Genomic DNA, 16,139 nt, shown 5'->3' with positions numbered 1-16,139 from the left:
TGAGATTGCAGGGTCTGGTAATAATTATATGGCTGTGTGCAATAAGTTACATTGAAACAGAAGTAGGCCATTTAGCTCCTCGTGTCTAATTCACGATTCAGTTAGAATATGAATGAACAGTATTTTTAAAACTTTGACCAAACTTTGAATTCATATCCTTGCCTCGTACTTCATAAATTTTAATTTAGAAATTTTCAATTCACATATCCTTTTTGGAGCAATCATTTCACATGTCCACTAACTCTTGTGTACGACTCCCTCATAAGACGATTAATTAGGTCTTGTACCAATTTAAAAATCATTTTTCTAGATTCCAGCACGAAGGCCGGCTATGATTTGTGCAGAATCTTTTCATATTTCCAGTTTCTTTCTCCCCTGACTATCAGTCTGAAGAAGGGCTTTGACTCAAAACATCATCTGTTCCTTTTCTCCAGAGATGCTGCCTGACCCGCTGAGTTACTCCAGCATTTGTGTCTATCTTCAGTGTAAACCAACATCTGTAGATCCTTCCTACACATACTCAATTTATTGTTATTTTGTGGCTGAATTTCTTATCCGTGTCTTTTATTTCCTCTAAACTAATTTCAGTCGCATTATCTACGCACCAATATTACACTCGCATAAAATGAGCACATCCAAAACCACGGCCCATATTCTAACTTGTACCTTGTCCCAATTGACCATCATGCCTACATTTCAGCAAATCTCTAATTTTACAAATTCTCATTTTTAATTTCATATGCCTTCATCACATTCTACCACTTATCCTTTCCCTGTGATCTCCTTCACCCCTGCAACCTACCGAGATCTCCAATTTTATCCTAAAATCCCCGTGCCACTTTGTTTCTCTCATCTTCTTTAAAAGGCCTTTGGCACACTGGCCTTCATCAAGGGCCTGTCCCACTTTAGGCGATTTTAAGGCGACTGCCGGTGACTAGGCTGTCGCCAGCAGTTCGCCGGGTGTCGCGGGCATGATCGTGAGGAGTCTTCTAAGAATCGTAGTGGATCGTAGTGAAGCTGAGAAATCATCTGGAGTGAAATTTCTCGGCGACAGCTGGCTTGTCACCAGGTATCGTTGCTTATTGCGGGCGCTGTCGCATGCTGTCCCCAGGTTTGCTATGTTCTCTTAGAGGCATTTAGAAACACATAATATTAAAATAAGTAAAGTCATTTCAAAATACCATAAAATGCTTGTGTTTAGCCAATTTATTTACTGTCAGGTCATTTGACAGGTAGAATGGAGGCGACCGTTTGACAGTCAGGTAAGCGTGGGAATTTTGCAATGTTTACGGCCATCAGCCATTACATTTAAAGTGGGCTCCCAACCCAGATATGCAAGCCAGAAACCAGATATGCATCTCCCGTACATTTTCAAAGAATGCCCACACACTTTTCACAAAAATGCACTTAAACACTTAAAAAAAATTTTTTTTAACACAGCTATTAGTAAACTGGAAGTAAATCCAGTTTATGGCTTGTTACGGTGATGCTTGGTTTTTAAGTAACCCATACAAGATGTTATAGTTCAAACTCTCAAGTACTTACCGGACTTGTCAGTGATTTCAGCGAAAATTTGGACGCCGGAGAAGCATTGACAGCGTGGGAATTTTGCGATGTTTCCGAAGACACTGTAATCTCGACCTGACTGGGCATTGTCGTGGTCATTGTCGTTGGGTAAAAGAAAATCTTGGCAATCTGCTACAACTTTGACAGTCGTTGGCAGTCGCCTAAATAATCGCCTAAGTGGGACAGGCCCTTCAGGCAGAGTACTGAGTAGAGAAGTTGGTAGGTCGTGTTGCAGTTGTATAAGATGTTGGTGAGACCACATTTAGAATATTGTGTTCAGTTCTGGGCACCATGTTATACGAAAGGTATTGTCAAGCTTGAAAGGGTTTAGAAAAGATTTACGAGGATGTTGCCAGGATTAGAGGGTGTGAGCTATAGGGAGAAGTTAAGTAGGCTGGGTCTCTATTCCATGGAGCGTAGGAGGATGAGGGGTGATCTTATAGATGTGTATAAAATAATGAGAGGAAAAGATCGGGTAGATGCACAGGGTCTCTTGCCCAGAGTAGGGGAATCGAGGATCAGACGACATAGGTTCAAGGTGAAGGGGAAAAGATTTAGTAGGAATCTGAGGGGTAACATTTTCACACAGAAGGTGGTGGGTGTATGGAATAAGCTGCCAGAGGAGGTAGTTGAGGCTGGGACTATCCCATCGTTTAAGAAGCAGTTGGACAGTTACATGGATAGGACAGGTTTGGAGGGATATGGACCAAGTGTAGGCGCATATGGGACTAGTGTAGCTGGGACATGCTGGCCGGTGTGGACAAGTTGGGCCGAATGGCCTGTTTTCACATTGTATCATTCTATGACTCTATGACTAAGTGCTCTATAATTTGACCCCTTTGGCCAACTTATTTGGTCCAGTGTCTTGATTTCGCTTAGTATCAAATTCTATTCAGTAATTACTCCTGCAAAGTGCTTGGGGTGCTTCGCTATATTAAAAGCACAAAATAAATGTTAAGACGTTGTTAGGTCCAAAGCAGTTAGTGTTAAATCAGCCACACCTTTTACTGTTAATTTATTTCTGCGAGTATTTCTTTAAAATTGTCTTTACTATCTTGGTGTTATCTGCAAACTTGTGTATATGGTTCAATCCTTTTCTTCAAGTTTAAATTATTAAAGTTTACCAATTCAATGATATATTGATTTTCATGATTTTATATACTTTGATATTTTTTTCATGATTTCTCCTTGTTCCCTGCCTGTTCTCTAGATTTGTGATATCCTTTTGATTAAGGGGGTGGCGGGGTGTGAATATGTAATCTAATTCTCAAACCACTGTGTTACAGTCAGCATTTGAAGAGTAGGTTGACATTACTTACAATATGCATAGTTACAGATTTCTTTTAAAGCATTAGTGGCCTGTGACCAATGGTGTGCCACAGGGATTGTTTCTGGGTTTTTTGCTTGTCATCTACATCAGTGAGTCCCAAAGTTTTGATACCCGTGTACCCCTTCGTAGGTTTTCGTAAGCATCTTGTACCCCTCGTTAAAAACAGTCGTATTTCATTGTAAAAGTCGATAAAAATTGCGTAAATGTTTATTTTGGATTAAGGTATGCATGTAAACAAAAGTTTACTATAATATAATGTATAATTACTAGAATAAAATGAATAAAATATCCTTTACATACATTTTTAGTTAAAATAATTTATCAATGCGAAGGATGAAATTGCTTACGTTGGGAAAATATTTTGGCAAAATTTGGCTCTGTAGTTCTTAATTTCAACCTCAGTTACGGGTCAACATCTAATATGCAGTTCCTCTTCTTTGTCTTAATGTGCACAAGGGCCGAAAATCCAACTTCACACAGGTATGAGCGTGGAAATGGAAAAATGAACTTTAGGGCTTTATCTGACAATTCTGGAAATTCATTTTGTGTTTGTAACCAAAATGAAGATAATGTGTTCTCTTTATATTTGTTTTTTCAGAATCCATCAGAAGCTAGTTCCAAAAGTTGTTCTTCTGTTTGTGACAGAACTTTTGGCACTGATGGATTGATGTTGAATTGATATCTTATCCACTCAATATCGATGTCCAATTCAGGGAAAATACTTTTCTAGATTCATCTGTAAACTCTGTAAATGCTGTATTATAATAATCATCACACCGTCTTCAATTTGTTCACTCGAACTTGTCTGTAATTCATGAAGAGATGGGAAAGAGTCCACTTCTCCATTAACAACTCGGTTTTGCCACAACTTCAATTTAGCCACTGTGGCGCTCACCTTATCTTGAACGTGAAATATAGAAATTTCCTTGCCTTGTAAGGACAAATTAAGGTTATTTAAAACAGAAAAGATGTCTGCCAGATATGCTAATTGACAGCCATCTCCAGTCGTAAACATTCGTTCAACTCACAGCTTTCATTAAGAAAAACCAGGTCATTCCAGAGTTCAAATAAACGAGTCAACACTTTTCCACGAGAAAGCCAACGAACCTCGGTATGGAAAAGAAGTTGGGTATGATTACTACCCATTTCTTTGCACAGTTGTGAGAAAAGTTAGGCATTTAACGGATGTCCTTTAATATAATTTATGATTTTCACTGCTACGTCTAGAACTTTTTTTTAGGTCTGCAGACATCATATGTGTAGCCAAAGCCTCTCTGTGTATGCAACAGTGTGTCGATTTTGCATCTGGTGCAATAGTTTTAATCCTTGAAACAAGCCCTTTTTTACATCCGACCATGGCTTTCGCTCCGTCTGTGCTTATTCCAACACAACGCTTCCAATCAAAGTTTGTTTTGTTGCATAAATTCATCCATAATGTTAAAGATTTCTTCTCCAGTTGTATGTTCTGGCAAAGGTTGGCAAAATAAAAGGTTGTCATGAAGGTTTTGGTCTTTTTCATACCTAACGAACACCGACAGATTTGCAAAATTGGCAATGTCAGTGAATTCGTCCGCCTGTAATGCATAATAACGATTCTGACGGATGTCGGACAATAAAATTTGTTTATATTTTCAGCCATTTCGATGATTCTTCGATGAACGGTATTATTTGAGAGACAAATACGATCAAAATACCTTTTTGCGTCATCTCCGATCATTACTTCTGCCATTATCTTTGCTGTAGGCTTGACCAAAGTTTCGCCAATTTTCTCCGATGCGCCATTTTTCACTATTAAGAGCAACACCATATATGAAGCTAATAAGGCTTTTTTAATTCTCATTTCCTGTCAGGCCCCACATTATTTTCTGAGTTTAAAAAAAATCTTTAAGTATGTTCTTCCAGTTTAATGACATCCTTCCCTTAGCTGGGTGATCAGAACTATGGTCCAAGCATGGTCTCACTAATGATCTGTGCAGCTGCAACAATGACATCTCAACTTCTGTAATTATTTCCCTCTCAGATAAAGGCAAGTATGGCAAATGCATGCTCCCCCCCGGGCTCATTTACTGTACAAGTCCTGCCCTGGTTTGATTTAGCAAAATGTAACACCTCACACTTGTCCGCATTGAATTCCTTTGTCCACTTTCAACTTCTTCGAGCACCTCTTGTAATCTTAGATTACCTTCTTCATAGCCCACTCCATCACCTGATTTTGGTGCGATTCACAATTATACTACTCATGTTAATAATATTGTCATCAAAATTGTTATTTTTGACTAGAACATGGGTGGGAAAAGCTTGTGGGATATGGGACAAATACAGGCAAGTGAGACTAGCTCAGATAGACATCATGGTCGGCATGGACGTTGGGACGAAGGGCCGGTTTCCATGCCCTATAACTCAATGACACCACTGTCAGCAGCTACCAATGTGAATATTTTAATTTATCCTAGTTTTTGTAGAACCATTACAACATTACAAAAAACTAAATTTAGACTAGTAATGGAAAAAAATGTCTGTTTTGTGTCAGACATTATTAGTCATGCAGGCCTGCGAAAGGTTAAATGAACTTTTGACTGGAAATGAAATCGTGGGTTTTTTTCAATCCAATGCGGAGCATTTGGATAGCAGTAACAGGATTGTTCCGAGCCAGCATGGATTTACGAAGCGGAAATCATGCTTGACTAATCTACTGGAATTTTTTGAGGATGTAACTAGGAAAATTGACAGGGGAGAGCCGGTGGATGTGGTGTACCTCGACTTTCAGAAAGCCTTCGACAAGGTCCCACATAGGAGATTAGTGGGCAAAATTAGGGCACATGGTATTGGGGGTAGGGTACTGACATGGATAGAAATTGGTTGACAGACAGAAAGCAAAGAATGGGGATAAATGGGTCCCTTTCAGAATGGCAGGCAGTGACTAGTGGGGTACCACAAGGTGCTGGGACCGCAGCTATTTACAATATACATTAATGATTTGGATGAAGGGATTAAAAGTACCATTAGCAAATTTGCAGATGATACAAAGTTATGTGGTAGTGTGAGCTGTGAGGAAGATGCTATGAGGTTGCAGGGTGATTTGGACAGGTTGTGTGAGTGGGCGGATGCATGGCAGATGCAGTTTAATGTGGATAAGTGTGAGGTTATCCACTTTGGTGGTAAGAATAAGAAGGCAGATTATTATCTGAATGGTGTCAAGTTAGGAAAAAGGGACGTACAACGAGATCTTGGTGTCCTAGTGCATCAGTCACTGAAAGGAAGCATGCAGGTACAGCAGGCAGTGAAGAAAGCTAATGGAATGTTGGCCTTCATAACAAGAGGAGTTGAGTATAGGAGCAAAGAGGTCCTTCTGCAGTTGTATAGGGCCCTAGTGAGACCGCACCTGGAGTACTGTGTGCAGGTTTGGTCTCCAAATTTGAGGAAGGATATTCTTGCTATTGAGGGCGTGCAGCGTAGGTTTACTAGGTTAATTCCCGGAATGGCGGGACTGTCGTATGTTGTAAGACTGGAGCGGCTAGGCTTGTATGCACTGGAAGTTAGAAGGATGAGAGGGGATCTTATCGAAACATATAAGATTATTAAGGGGTTGGACACGTTAGAGGCAAAAAACATGTTCCCAATGTTGGGGGAGTCCAGACCAGGGGCCACAGTTTAAGAATAAGGGGTAGGCCATTTAGAACGGAGATGAGGAAAAACTTTTTCAGTCAGAGAGTTGTAAATCTGTGGAATTCACTGCCTCAGAAGGCAGTGGAGGCCATGTCTCTGAATGCATTCAAGAGAGAATTAGATAGAGCTCTTAAGGATAGCGGAGTCAGGGGGTATGGGGAGAAGGCAGGAACAGGGGACTGATTGAGAATGATCAGCCATGATCACATTGAATGGTGGTGCTGGCTCGAAGGGCCGAATGGCCTACTCCTGCACCTATTGTCTATTGACAATCTTATTTGTACATTAAATTGAACAAATTAATTGGAACAAAAATAACTTTAACTTATTCTAATGAATCATATTTTAGTCAGATTAATGTTTTGATAAGATCATGTGATAGTAGAATTAGGCCATTTGCCCCATCAAGTCAATGCCATTCAATCATGGCTGATCTATCTCTCCCTGCTAACTCAATTCTCCTGCCGTTTCCCCATAACCTCTGACATCCAATGTTTTCTGAGATTCTCTGACAGTCTTTAGACAATTGAATATTCATTAAACAAAATATCAGTGAACTAAAATCATTTGGATCTAAAAACTATTACTAATTGATGCAACTATGGATAAGTCTTCAGTAAGTTAATTAAAATATATTTTTACGATTTCCAATATAATAACTTAATAATTGTAATCTATAGAATGTTTGATTAGTTTTTGAGGATATTTTTTTCTCTATGTTTTTGCAACATTGCTTAACCTTACTAGAAAATATATTTTTAACTAAACAATGACACAAAGTGCTGGAGTAAATCAGCAGGACAGGCAGCATCTCTGGAGAATGTGGATAGGTGACCTTTTAGGTTGGGACCCTTCTTTAGATCTAAAACATCACTGCCTGACTCGCTGAGTTACTAGAACACTTTGCATCTTTTTTTGTAAACCAGCATCTGTAGTTCTTTGTTTCTAGCAAATATTTTTTGTTTGTTACTTCCTGTCAATGTTGTGGGTCACTTCTCAACTGAGAGGCAATAAAGATAATCTGCAGATGATTATGTTACAGGGTACAATAAGAATTGTGAGGACAAGTTGAGGGTACCGTTATGCATAGATATTCCATCCTCGGTGACTATTAATTCTAATGTCCTTTTGAAATCCTGTTCCATTTGCTTTTTTAGAAGTGGAGTAAAATGTGAAACTGCTACTGTATAGCAGTATATATAAACATAGCACAAAAAGTAAGGAAATTTGTGTTTGGTAGATTATTTCTTTGTTGTAACAATGCTTCTTGGCAATAAATCTTATACCGTTGGAAAGCCTGTTTATTTCCCTTTTAAATGGTGCCACATTTGTAAGGAACATGCATTTGTGGGATGAGCAGCAGAGCTGAGTACATGGGTTGCGCCCATGAAAAATTTGCCAAATCTTCTCTGCCAATGCCAAACAGCTTATTCTGCTGTTGCTATTGACTCTTGTTTTGAGCTTCTGGTACCCCCAGGTGCTGATAAGAATGGGATGCCATCCCACAACAGTGTGTGACCAGGCTGGTGACCAGCATGAGGAGGAGGTGCCAGGCTGTTATGGCTGTGTATGGTTCTTCCACACGCTACTGTGGCTCCTGTTTATTAAATGAATAAATTGTTAAATTGCCAATATGTCTTGTTTCTTCTCTGCCAATGCCAAACAGCTTATTCTGCCATTGACTCTTGTTCGGTGTTGTTTGGTGGATTGGATGATTGAAGTCTGAAGAAACAAGACATATTGGCAATTTAACAATTTATTCATTTAATAAACAGGAGCCACAGTAGCGTGTGGAAGAACCATACACAGCCACAACAGCCTGGCACCTCCTCCTCATGCTGGTCACCAGCCTGGTCACACACTGTTGTGGGATGGCATCCCATTCTTGTCAGCACCTGGGGGTACCAGAAGCTCAAAACAAGAGTCAATAGCAACAGCAGAATAAGCTGTTTGGCATTGGCAGAGAAGATTTGGCAAATTTTTCATGGGCGCAACCCATATACTCAGCTCTGCTGCTCATCCCACAAATGCATGTTCCTTACAAATGTGGCACCATTTAAAAGGGAAATAAACAGGCTTTCCAACAGTATAAGATTTATTGCCAAGAAGCATTGTTACAACAAAGAAATAATCTACCAAACACAAATTTCCTTACTTTTTGTGCTATGTTTAGTATCCTCCAATACTATATTGGAGGGCAATTCCCAGGCAATAAATTTTTGGTTGACTCCTATTTTTTTTTCTTTCTTGATTACTAGTTTGTGCCTAATTTGCATCCTGGTATACTGCCAGTAAATTTGGACACTTGTGGATATAGGAGGTTTGAAGGCTGTTATTTTGGAGAACAGTTATTTGTTTGGAAGATGAAGATGTCACCACCAGAATCAATCAGCTGCAGCATGAAAAAAAGTTCAATATAGTGAATGCATGATTTGTTTGACTTCAGTCCAGGAAATGTTAATCTGACCTTTGGCAGCTCATTTTGAGACATACTGTCTCAGAGAAGTGGTCTCTAGTGACTGGTGAGCCTTATGGTTTGCATGTGCAGCAGTAAACGAGGGTTCACTTGGAAATGAAATTTAAGCCAGCCAAAGAATAAAGGAAACATTGTGAAAGCAATTTGAAGATCTCCTCCAACTAAGATGTTCTAGTCACAAATGCTAAAAGAATTTCTCAATATCACTTGGTTTTTGTGGTTACACAATTTTGTGGTTAGCACTGACTGACCATTAGCTGTTTAATTAATTTGATCATTGCAATCTTTCAAGCTAAATTGTACCTTGGAAAAAATATATCAGCAGTTATTATTCAGAACTGACGTAAGTAATTCCTGCTTGGGGTGTCAACTGAATAATGATGACCAAATATTTTATGGTTTTAAAAACATATTGTGGCCTTATCGCTTACTGTATGAATGAGGATAGTTTGGCTGTAATCCTTAACTATTTAGAAAAACCCACTAGTTTGAAAATCCTTAAACAAACATTAGAACCACCCATGAATCAGCGGAATAGATAATAGTCAGTTAAGGCGTTGGAAAATAACTAAAATAAAACAGAAATTCTGGAAGAACTCTGGCAATCAAGCAACTTTTGCAGAAAGAGAAACCAGTCAATATTTTGGTTAGTCAGTGGAAGACGTCACTGGCTGAATTATTCCAGCATTTCTGGATTTGTTCCAAATTTCAGCATCTGGAGTTTGGTTTTCATCAGACGTAAGGAATTCCTGCTTGGGGTGTCAACTGAATAATGATGCAAGCAAATCTCCAAGGCAAATTCCTTGTGTGTATTCATTCTTGGCTAATAACATTTATTTAATTCAATTTAATCCAGAGTTTCAATTATGAAGTGTTCTATTTTGAGGGGATACATAGGAATACAAATTCTATTCAATATTGCGTAGGAAAATAACTGCAGATGCTGGTACAAATCGAAGGTATCACAAAATGCTAGAGTAACTCAGCAGGTCAGGCAGCATTTCAGGAGAGAAGGAATGGGTGACGTTTCGGGTCGAGACCCTTCTTCAGTCTGAATATTCAATACTGCAGTGTTTTATATTAAAGATATTTGATTATTTTGGATTCTCCATGCATATGAACGCATGGATGCACTAGAACATGTGAAATGTTGTCCAACAACATGCAAATGTATATAGTTTTTAATTTGTCTGAAGAAGGGTCTCGACCTGAAACATCACCCATTCCTTCTCTCCTGAGATGCTGCCTGACCTGCTGAGTTACTCCAGCATTTTGTGATACCTTATTCAATATTGCAGTGTTTTATATTAAAGATATTTGATTATTTTGGATTCCCCATGCATTTGATATATGAACGCATGGATGCACTAGAACATGTAAAATGTTGTCCAACAACATGCAATGCCATCTTCATTTATGCCTGAAAGGCCAGTGGACAGGATAGGTTATTACAAGAATGGAACCGCTCTGCACGGGAAGCCAGCTTTGACCTTGCTTAAGATGGACCTGGTTAAACAAATCACTGCCCATGACATCCATTGTAGAGAACTGACATCAGGTAGATCATCTTATAGCTAAATACCTTAATCCTGCAGCTGGTCGCCTTTCCTGGTACTCTTGCCTAATCCTTGATATCACATTTTATGTTTACGACTTTTTAATTATTTTCTACTTGGTTATTTTTAGGAACATAATTATGATACATGATACCTAGCTATCAGATATCTGATCCTTTGTTTTGGATTGATTACACAGATTTTTATTTCCAAGCAGTTTACGAGTTTTATGGTGGAAGTTCAGAGGGATGTTTGAGCACTGCCCTGACCAAGTGCAGCTGAAAACTATTTCATAAGTTAATCCTATTTGCTTATAAAGTGAACTGTTTAATTTTATTGAAATCCTTGGTGAAATCCTCAATTTGTTTATCAAAATTTCATTTTGCAGGGATCTTTGCATATTTGAACTACGGAGTCCCTCAAACGCAGAAGGTGATCTTGGAGACTTTAATTAAAGGTTTGCAGAGACTTGAATACAGAGGCTATGATTCAGCAGGTAATTTATTTTTAAAATGTATATAGTTTTTTTATATCTTTTCATTGAGATAAACTGCATAACGCAACAATATTTTCTTAAATTTTGTGCTCAATTTATCATCATTAAAAAAGATCACCAATGGCAAATACTAACATCTGAAGAAGGGTCTCGACCCGAAATGTCACCCATTCCTTCTCTCCAGAAATGTTGCCTGTCCCACTGAGTCACTCCAGCTTTTTGTGCCTATCTTACATTAAATGCACAAGATTTCGCAATGTAGAAAATGTGCTAACTGGGTTTCCAGTGAAATGTGTACCGTTTATCATCAAACAGCATTTGTGGAGTCAATTAACTTGATCATGGATTAGATCATTCTCCCTTTATTAGCAGCGTTCAGCTTTTGAAACAGAAGTAAATTAAATTGGAGTCCATTGGTAGATTCCAGCCTTGGTCAAGGTTCCCAGCATTTTTAAATGGGTTATCCTATGAAGTTAAACCTAACAAGATCCAATACCTCATTGATTTCAATAAGATTTATAGTATAAAAATTTAGGAGACTTTCATAAAATTCTTATTTTAATTGTTTACAAAACTTGATTATTTAATGCTCCTGAATGTTCCAGATATCCAGAAACGATGAATGAATGAATGAATGAATGAATGAATGAATGAATGAATGAATGAATGAATGAATGAATGAATGAATGAATGAATAAGTGAATAAGTTTATTGGCCAAGTATGCATATACAAGGAATGTGCCTTGGTGCTCCGCTCACAAGTGACAACACAAACATACAGTTAACAATTAAGAATAAAGCATAACCACATCAAAACAATAAGGATACAACATTGCAGCTGCGGCTTACCTGCAGTCCATTTGTCTTTGTGTTTTTGTTGTTTTTGTTGTCTTAATTGTAGTTGTGATGTGGTGTTTTTCTGTTTGTGTACTATGTGTGTATGTGGGGGGGAGGGGGGGAACTGTAAAATTGTAATATGTGTCCCTTCCGAACGGAGACCCGACCTTTGTGTTCTGGGCCGTGTCTCCGTTCCTGTTGCGGCCTACCATCGGCCCAACTCCTGGAGCTGGCGGCCTCCAGGGCTCTGGTTCGCAGAGCCCGCGGACCAGACTCACCATCAGCGGAGCCGGCCGTTCTCGGAGGCTGCGGGAGCGGCTGCGACTCGCCTTAGGCTCGGGCCGCGTGGATGCCGACATCGGGAGCTCCGGCAGCGGCAGCGGATCGCGGGGCTTGGGTCGGCCCACCGCAGACATTTCACCGTCCGGCGCGGCCTGAAATAGGCCACGGAATTTTCTCTGCTCGGCGGGGGCTTCAATGTCGGGAGCCCCGACCGCCCCGACTTACAGCGGGGCTTGGGTCGGCCCGTTGCGGACATTTCACCGTCCGGCGCAGCCTGGAACATGGCAACGACAACAGCCTGACCGCAGGAGAAGACGGCAGGGGAAGAGAAAAAGACATTCTGGCCTTCCATCACAGTGAGGAGGGGACTGGAGGAGACTCACTGTGATGGATGTTTCTTTTTGGGGGGTTTTGTAATTTGCTTATTTTATTGCTCTTATTGTTGGACTGTGGGTGACGAAACAAGTTTTTTGGACGACAAATAAAGATATCTTGAATCTTGAATCTTGAATCTTGAATTACGGTCTAAACATGTGGGTGAAAATAAACCAGAGCAAAAAAAGAGACTACAGACTTTGGTTATTGAGTAGAACTATCACTCGTGGAAAAAAAGCTGTTCTTGTGTCTGGCTGTGGCTGCTTTGACAGTCTGGAGTCGCCTTCCAGAGGGAAGTGCTTCGAAGAGTTTGTGGCCAGGGTGAGAGGGGTCAGAGATGATCTTGCCCGCTCGCTCCCTGGCCCTTGCAATGTACAGTTCGTCAATGGGGGGAAGATTGCAGCCAACAACCTTCTCAGCTGTGCGAACGATCCGTTGCAGTCTCTGGATTCATTTCATTCATTCAGAAACATTCAGGTTATCAGTAGCCAATGAAAAAAAATCTTAAGATAATCAAACGTTAAATTCAATTAAGTTAACAAAAACCTTACCTAGAAATTGAAGTTGCATCTTTTCCATCTGGATTCAAGCTCTTCCAGCCCCTCCCCACCCCCACAAATCACTCTGAAGAAGGGCCCCACCCTGGAATGTCACCTAACCATGTTCTTCAGAGATGCTACTTGACCGGCTGGGTTACTTTAGCACTTATTCTTTTATTAATTGTTCAATCTCTTCGAGCACAATGAAAGTACTGCCGAAGATCCTAACTCCTGCTTGAATTTCCTAAAAGAATTCACACAACACAATATGTGAAAGGTAGTGCCGTGGCACTTTGTGTATAAATTCATGTGCAAAAATGCAATTTCTACTGTTCTTAAGAGCTGTTGCTGCATCGACCACCGTCAATGCTTCTTTAAAAAAACTCCTTCCTTGGCAGGCACAATACAGTGGCAAAAAGGTTGTCATGGAGGTGAAGGAAAATATAAAGGATCAGAGACATTATATTGTACAGTGTGTCTGAGCACTCGCATGTGATAAACTGGCTCAGATGCCCGCAAGTCATAATAAGCACTGGACTGATTAAGAGGCCAAGGATAACCACATGCAGATCTCGAGGAGGCTTCCAGTGTCTTGTGCAACAAAATGTCTGTATTAAAAAAATAGTTGCTATCTTGTAGTGCCTAAAACACAGGTTTGATCCTGACAATAGGTGCTGTCTATACAGAGTTTGTACATTCTCCCTATGACTGTACGGGCTTTCTCCAGGTGCTCCAGTTTCCTCCCATATTCCAAAGACGTGAAGGTTTGTAGGTTAATTGGCTTCTGTAAATTGTTCCTGGTGTTTAGGATAGAACTACTTTAGTTTAGTTTAGAGATACAGTGCGGACGGAAACAGGCCCTTTAGCACACCGAGTCTGCACCGACCAGCGATCCCCGCACATTAATACTATCCTCCACACACTAGGGACAATTTACAAATATACTAAGCCAAATAACCTACATACCTGTACGTCTTTGGAGTGTGGGAGGAAACCGAAGGTCTCAGAGAAAACCTACGCGGTCACGGGGAGAATGTACAAACTTTGCACTGACAGCACCCGTAGTCGGGATCGAACCCAAGTCTCCGGCGCTGTAAAGCAGCAACTCTACCGTTGCGCCACCATGTAATCGCTTGTCGGCTTGGATTCGATGGGCTCGCGGGCTTGTTTGCATGCTGTAGTTCTAAATTAAAGATGCTGTGCACAGGATATCAGTATGACACCGCAGGCCTTTTTTTTTTAATTGAAAAATAATTATGTTAATTATTTTTCTGTGGACTAGTAAATATTGTAGGTCTCCCTTTCTCTTTCTCCCGCTCCCCTCCCAGATGATCTAACTTTGCTGGCACTGAAAGATATTTATGCTGTGTGATGAATGATGTCATTAAGTACATGACTGACACTTACAATACCCCAGCAGAGAATCTCCCAAGCCAATATCCCAACGGCAACTATTCAAATTGGCAATGATCGCTACCATTCATTTATATACTTGTTTATAAAGTATAAGGCACAAATATGTTTGGCCACTGGCTCATACCAAGAAGCCCATCACTATTTCTTTGAATGGACTGCTACACTTGTATCAGATTCAACATCAGAGCACAGCAAAAGCTACCACAAAGAGCAGGAAGAAACATCAGGACTTCCCATATTCACATAGGTAACATAAATTCACTGCCATTCCATAGCATATTCAGTCCAATTAGAAAAAACATTTGGATAAATGAGACACCAAGGAATTTTTACTACCTCTAAAGATGAAGCATTAAAATTTATCTTACACTAAATGTTATTCATGTTATTCCCTTTATCATATTATCAGCCTTTATCCCTTTATCAGCCTTAATCATATTGAATGGCAGTGCTGGCTCGAAGGGCTGAATGGCCTACTCCTGCACCTATTTTTCTGTTTTGTATATATCTGTACACTGTGATGTCTCGATTGTAATTACCTATTGTCTTTCCGCTGACTGGTTAGCATGCAACAAAAGCTTTTCACTGTACTTCGGTACACATGACAATAAACTAAACCAAACTAAACAAAAGCACAAACAAATTGGATCCTTGATCATGATGCTGGAGACATGAGACACTTGTACTGGATGCCATCCTATCTTCCATTTTATCCACTTCCACTCTTATCAGTTCTTTCCAACTCTATCTTACCATTGTTTCCTTACCATTTTTTCACTGTCCTCACCAGTTTCCTCTCTCTGCTAACTATTAGGGGTTCCACTCTCTAGATCATTCTGATCTACCTACCTTTTTGATTTGTTCTCTCTGCTCTAATCTCCAAACTATTATTCATGAAGTGGGCTTGAGCTAAATGATAGCTATATGATGACTCTAATTCCCCTGTGAGCCAGACTATTATTTCCCTGATTGCCAGGAACCAATCTCTGGACAATCTTGCCCTACCTTCCCGAACCCCTTACCAACAATATCTTTGTTACCACCACTGGTCAGCTGGATTCCATCTCCTGCTCAAATTGAACATGCTGGTTTGGAAATGGCTTGTTTCAGCTAGTTTGTGTTCCATGGAACTAATTTGCTTTTATTTTTGACTCCATGTCCCAATGATAAAAGGAATACAAGAAATAGAATATCGGCATATACTTTTTGGCTCTTTGTGCCTGCTCCATAATACCATGTCTAATCTTATATCCCAGTGCCTCCTTCCTGCCCTTATCCCACATTCCTCAATAATAATACAAAATCGATTAATTTCTGTCTTAAATATTCAATGACTGAGATTTCCCAGCCTTCTTGGGGAGATGCAAAGTATGGAGGAGTACAACTGCAAAACTGTTTGCTTTCAGCCATATGGACTTGTGTATTGATGAATGAGGCCAATTGGAGTGATGTTAAAACACATAATGCAGGCTCTTTCACATATCTGATGGAAGAATATGGAGTGGATGTACATGCATACCCAAAAGAATAACAATCCATTAAAGGAAAAAAGTGTCAAAAACATGTAGGCAAGAAATATTTAATTTTACATGAGACCTGT

The 16,139-nt window shown here is 39.8% G+C and overlaps 1 protein-coding gene across 1 annotated transcript in view; it reads left to right on the top strand.

The window, feature by feature from the left end:
- Positions 1–16,139, top strand: part of LOC144600000 (glutamine--fructose-6-phosphate aminotransferase [isomerizing] 2-like) — a 74,231-nt gene that overhangs the window by 21,185 nt on the left and 36,907 nt on the right. Inside the window, exon 3 of the mRNA XM_078411298.1 lies at positions 10,983–11,090. Within this exon, the coding sequence (XP_078267424.1) occupies positions 10,983–11,090 (108 nt within the window). The remainder of the gene's footprint in view (positions 1–10,982; positions 11,091–16,139) is intronic.

The sequence above is a fragment of the Rhinoraja longicauda genome, chromosome 14 (genome assembly GCF_053455715.1).
Source record: "Rhinoraja longicauda isolate Sanriku21f chromosome 14, sRhiLon1.1, whole genome shotgun sequence".
NCBI lineage: Eukaryota > Metazoa > Chordata > Chondrichthyes > Rajiformes > Arhynchobatidae > Rhinoraja > Rhinoraja longicauda.
The sequence above is the reverse complement of the archived record's forward strand: the minus strand, read 5'-3'. Positions and strand labels throughout refer to the sequence as shown.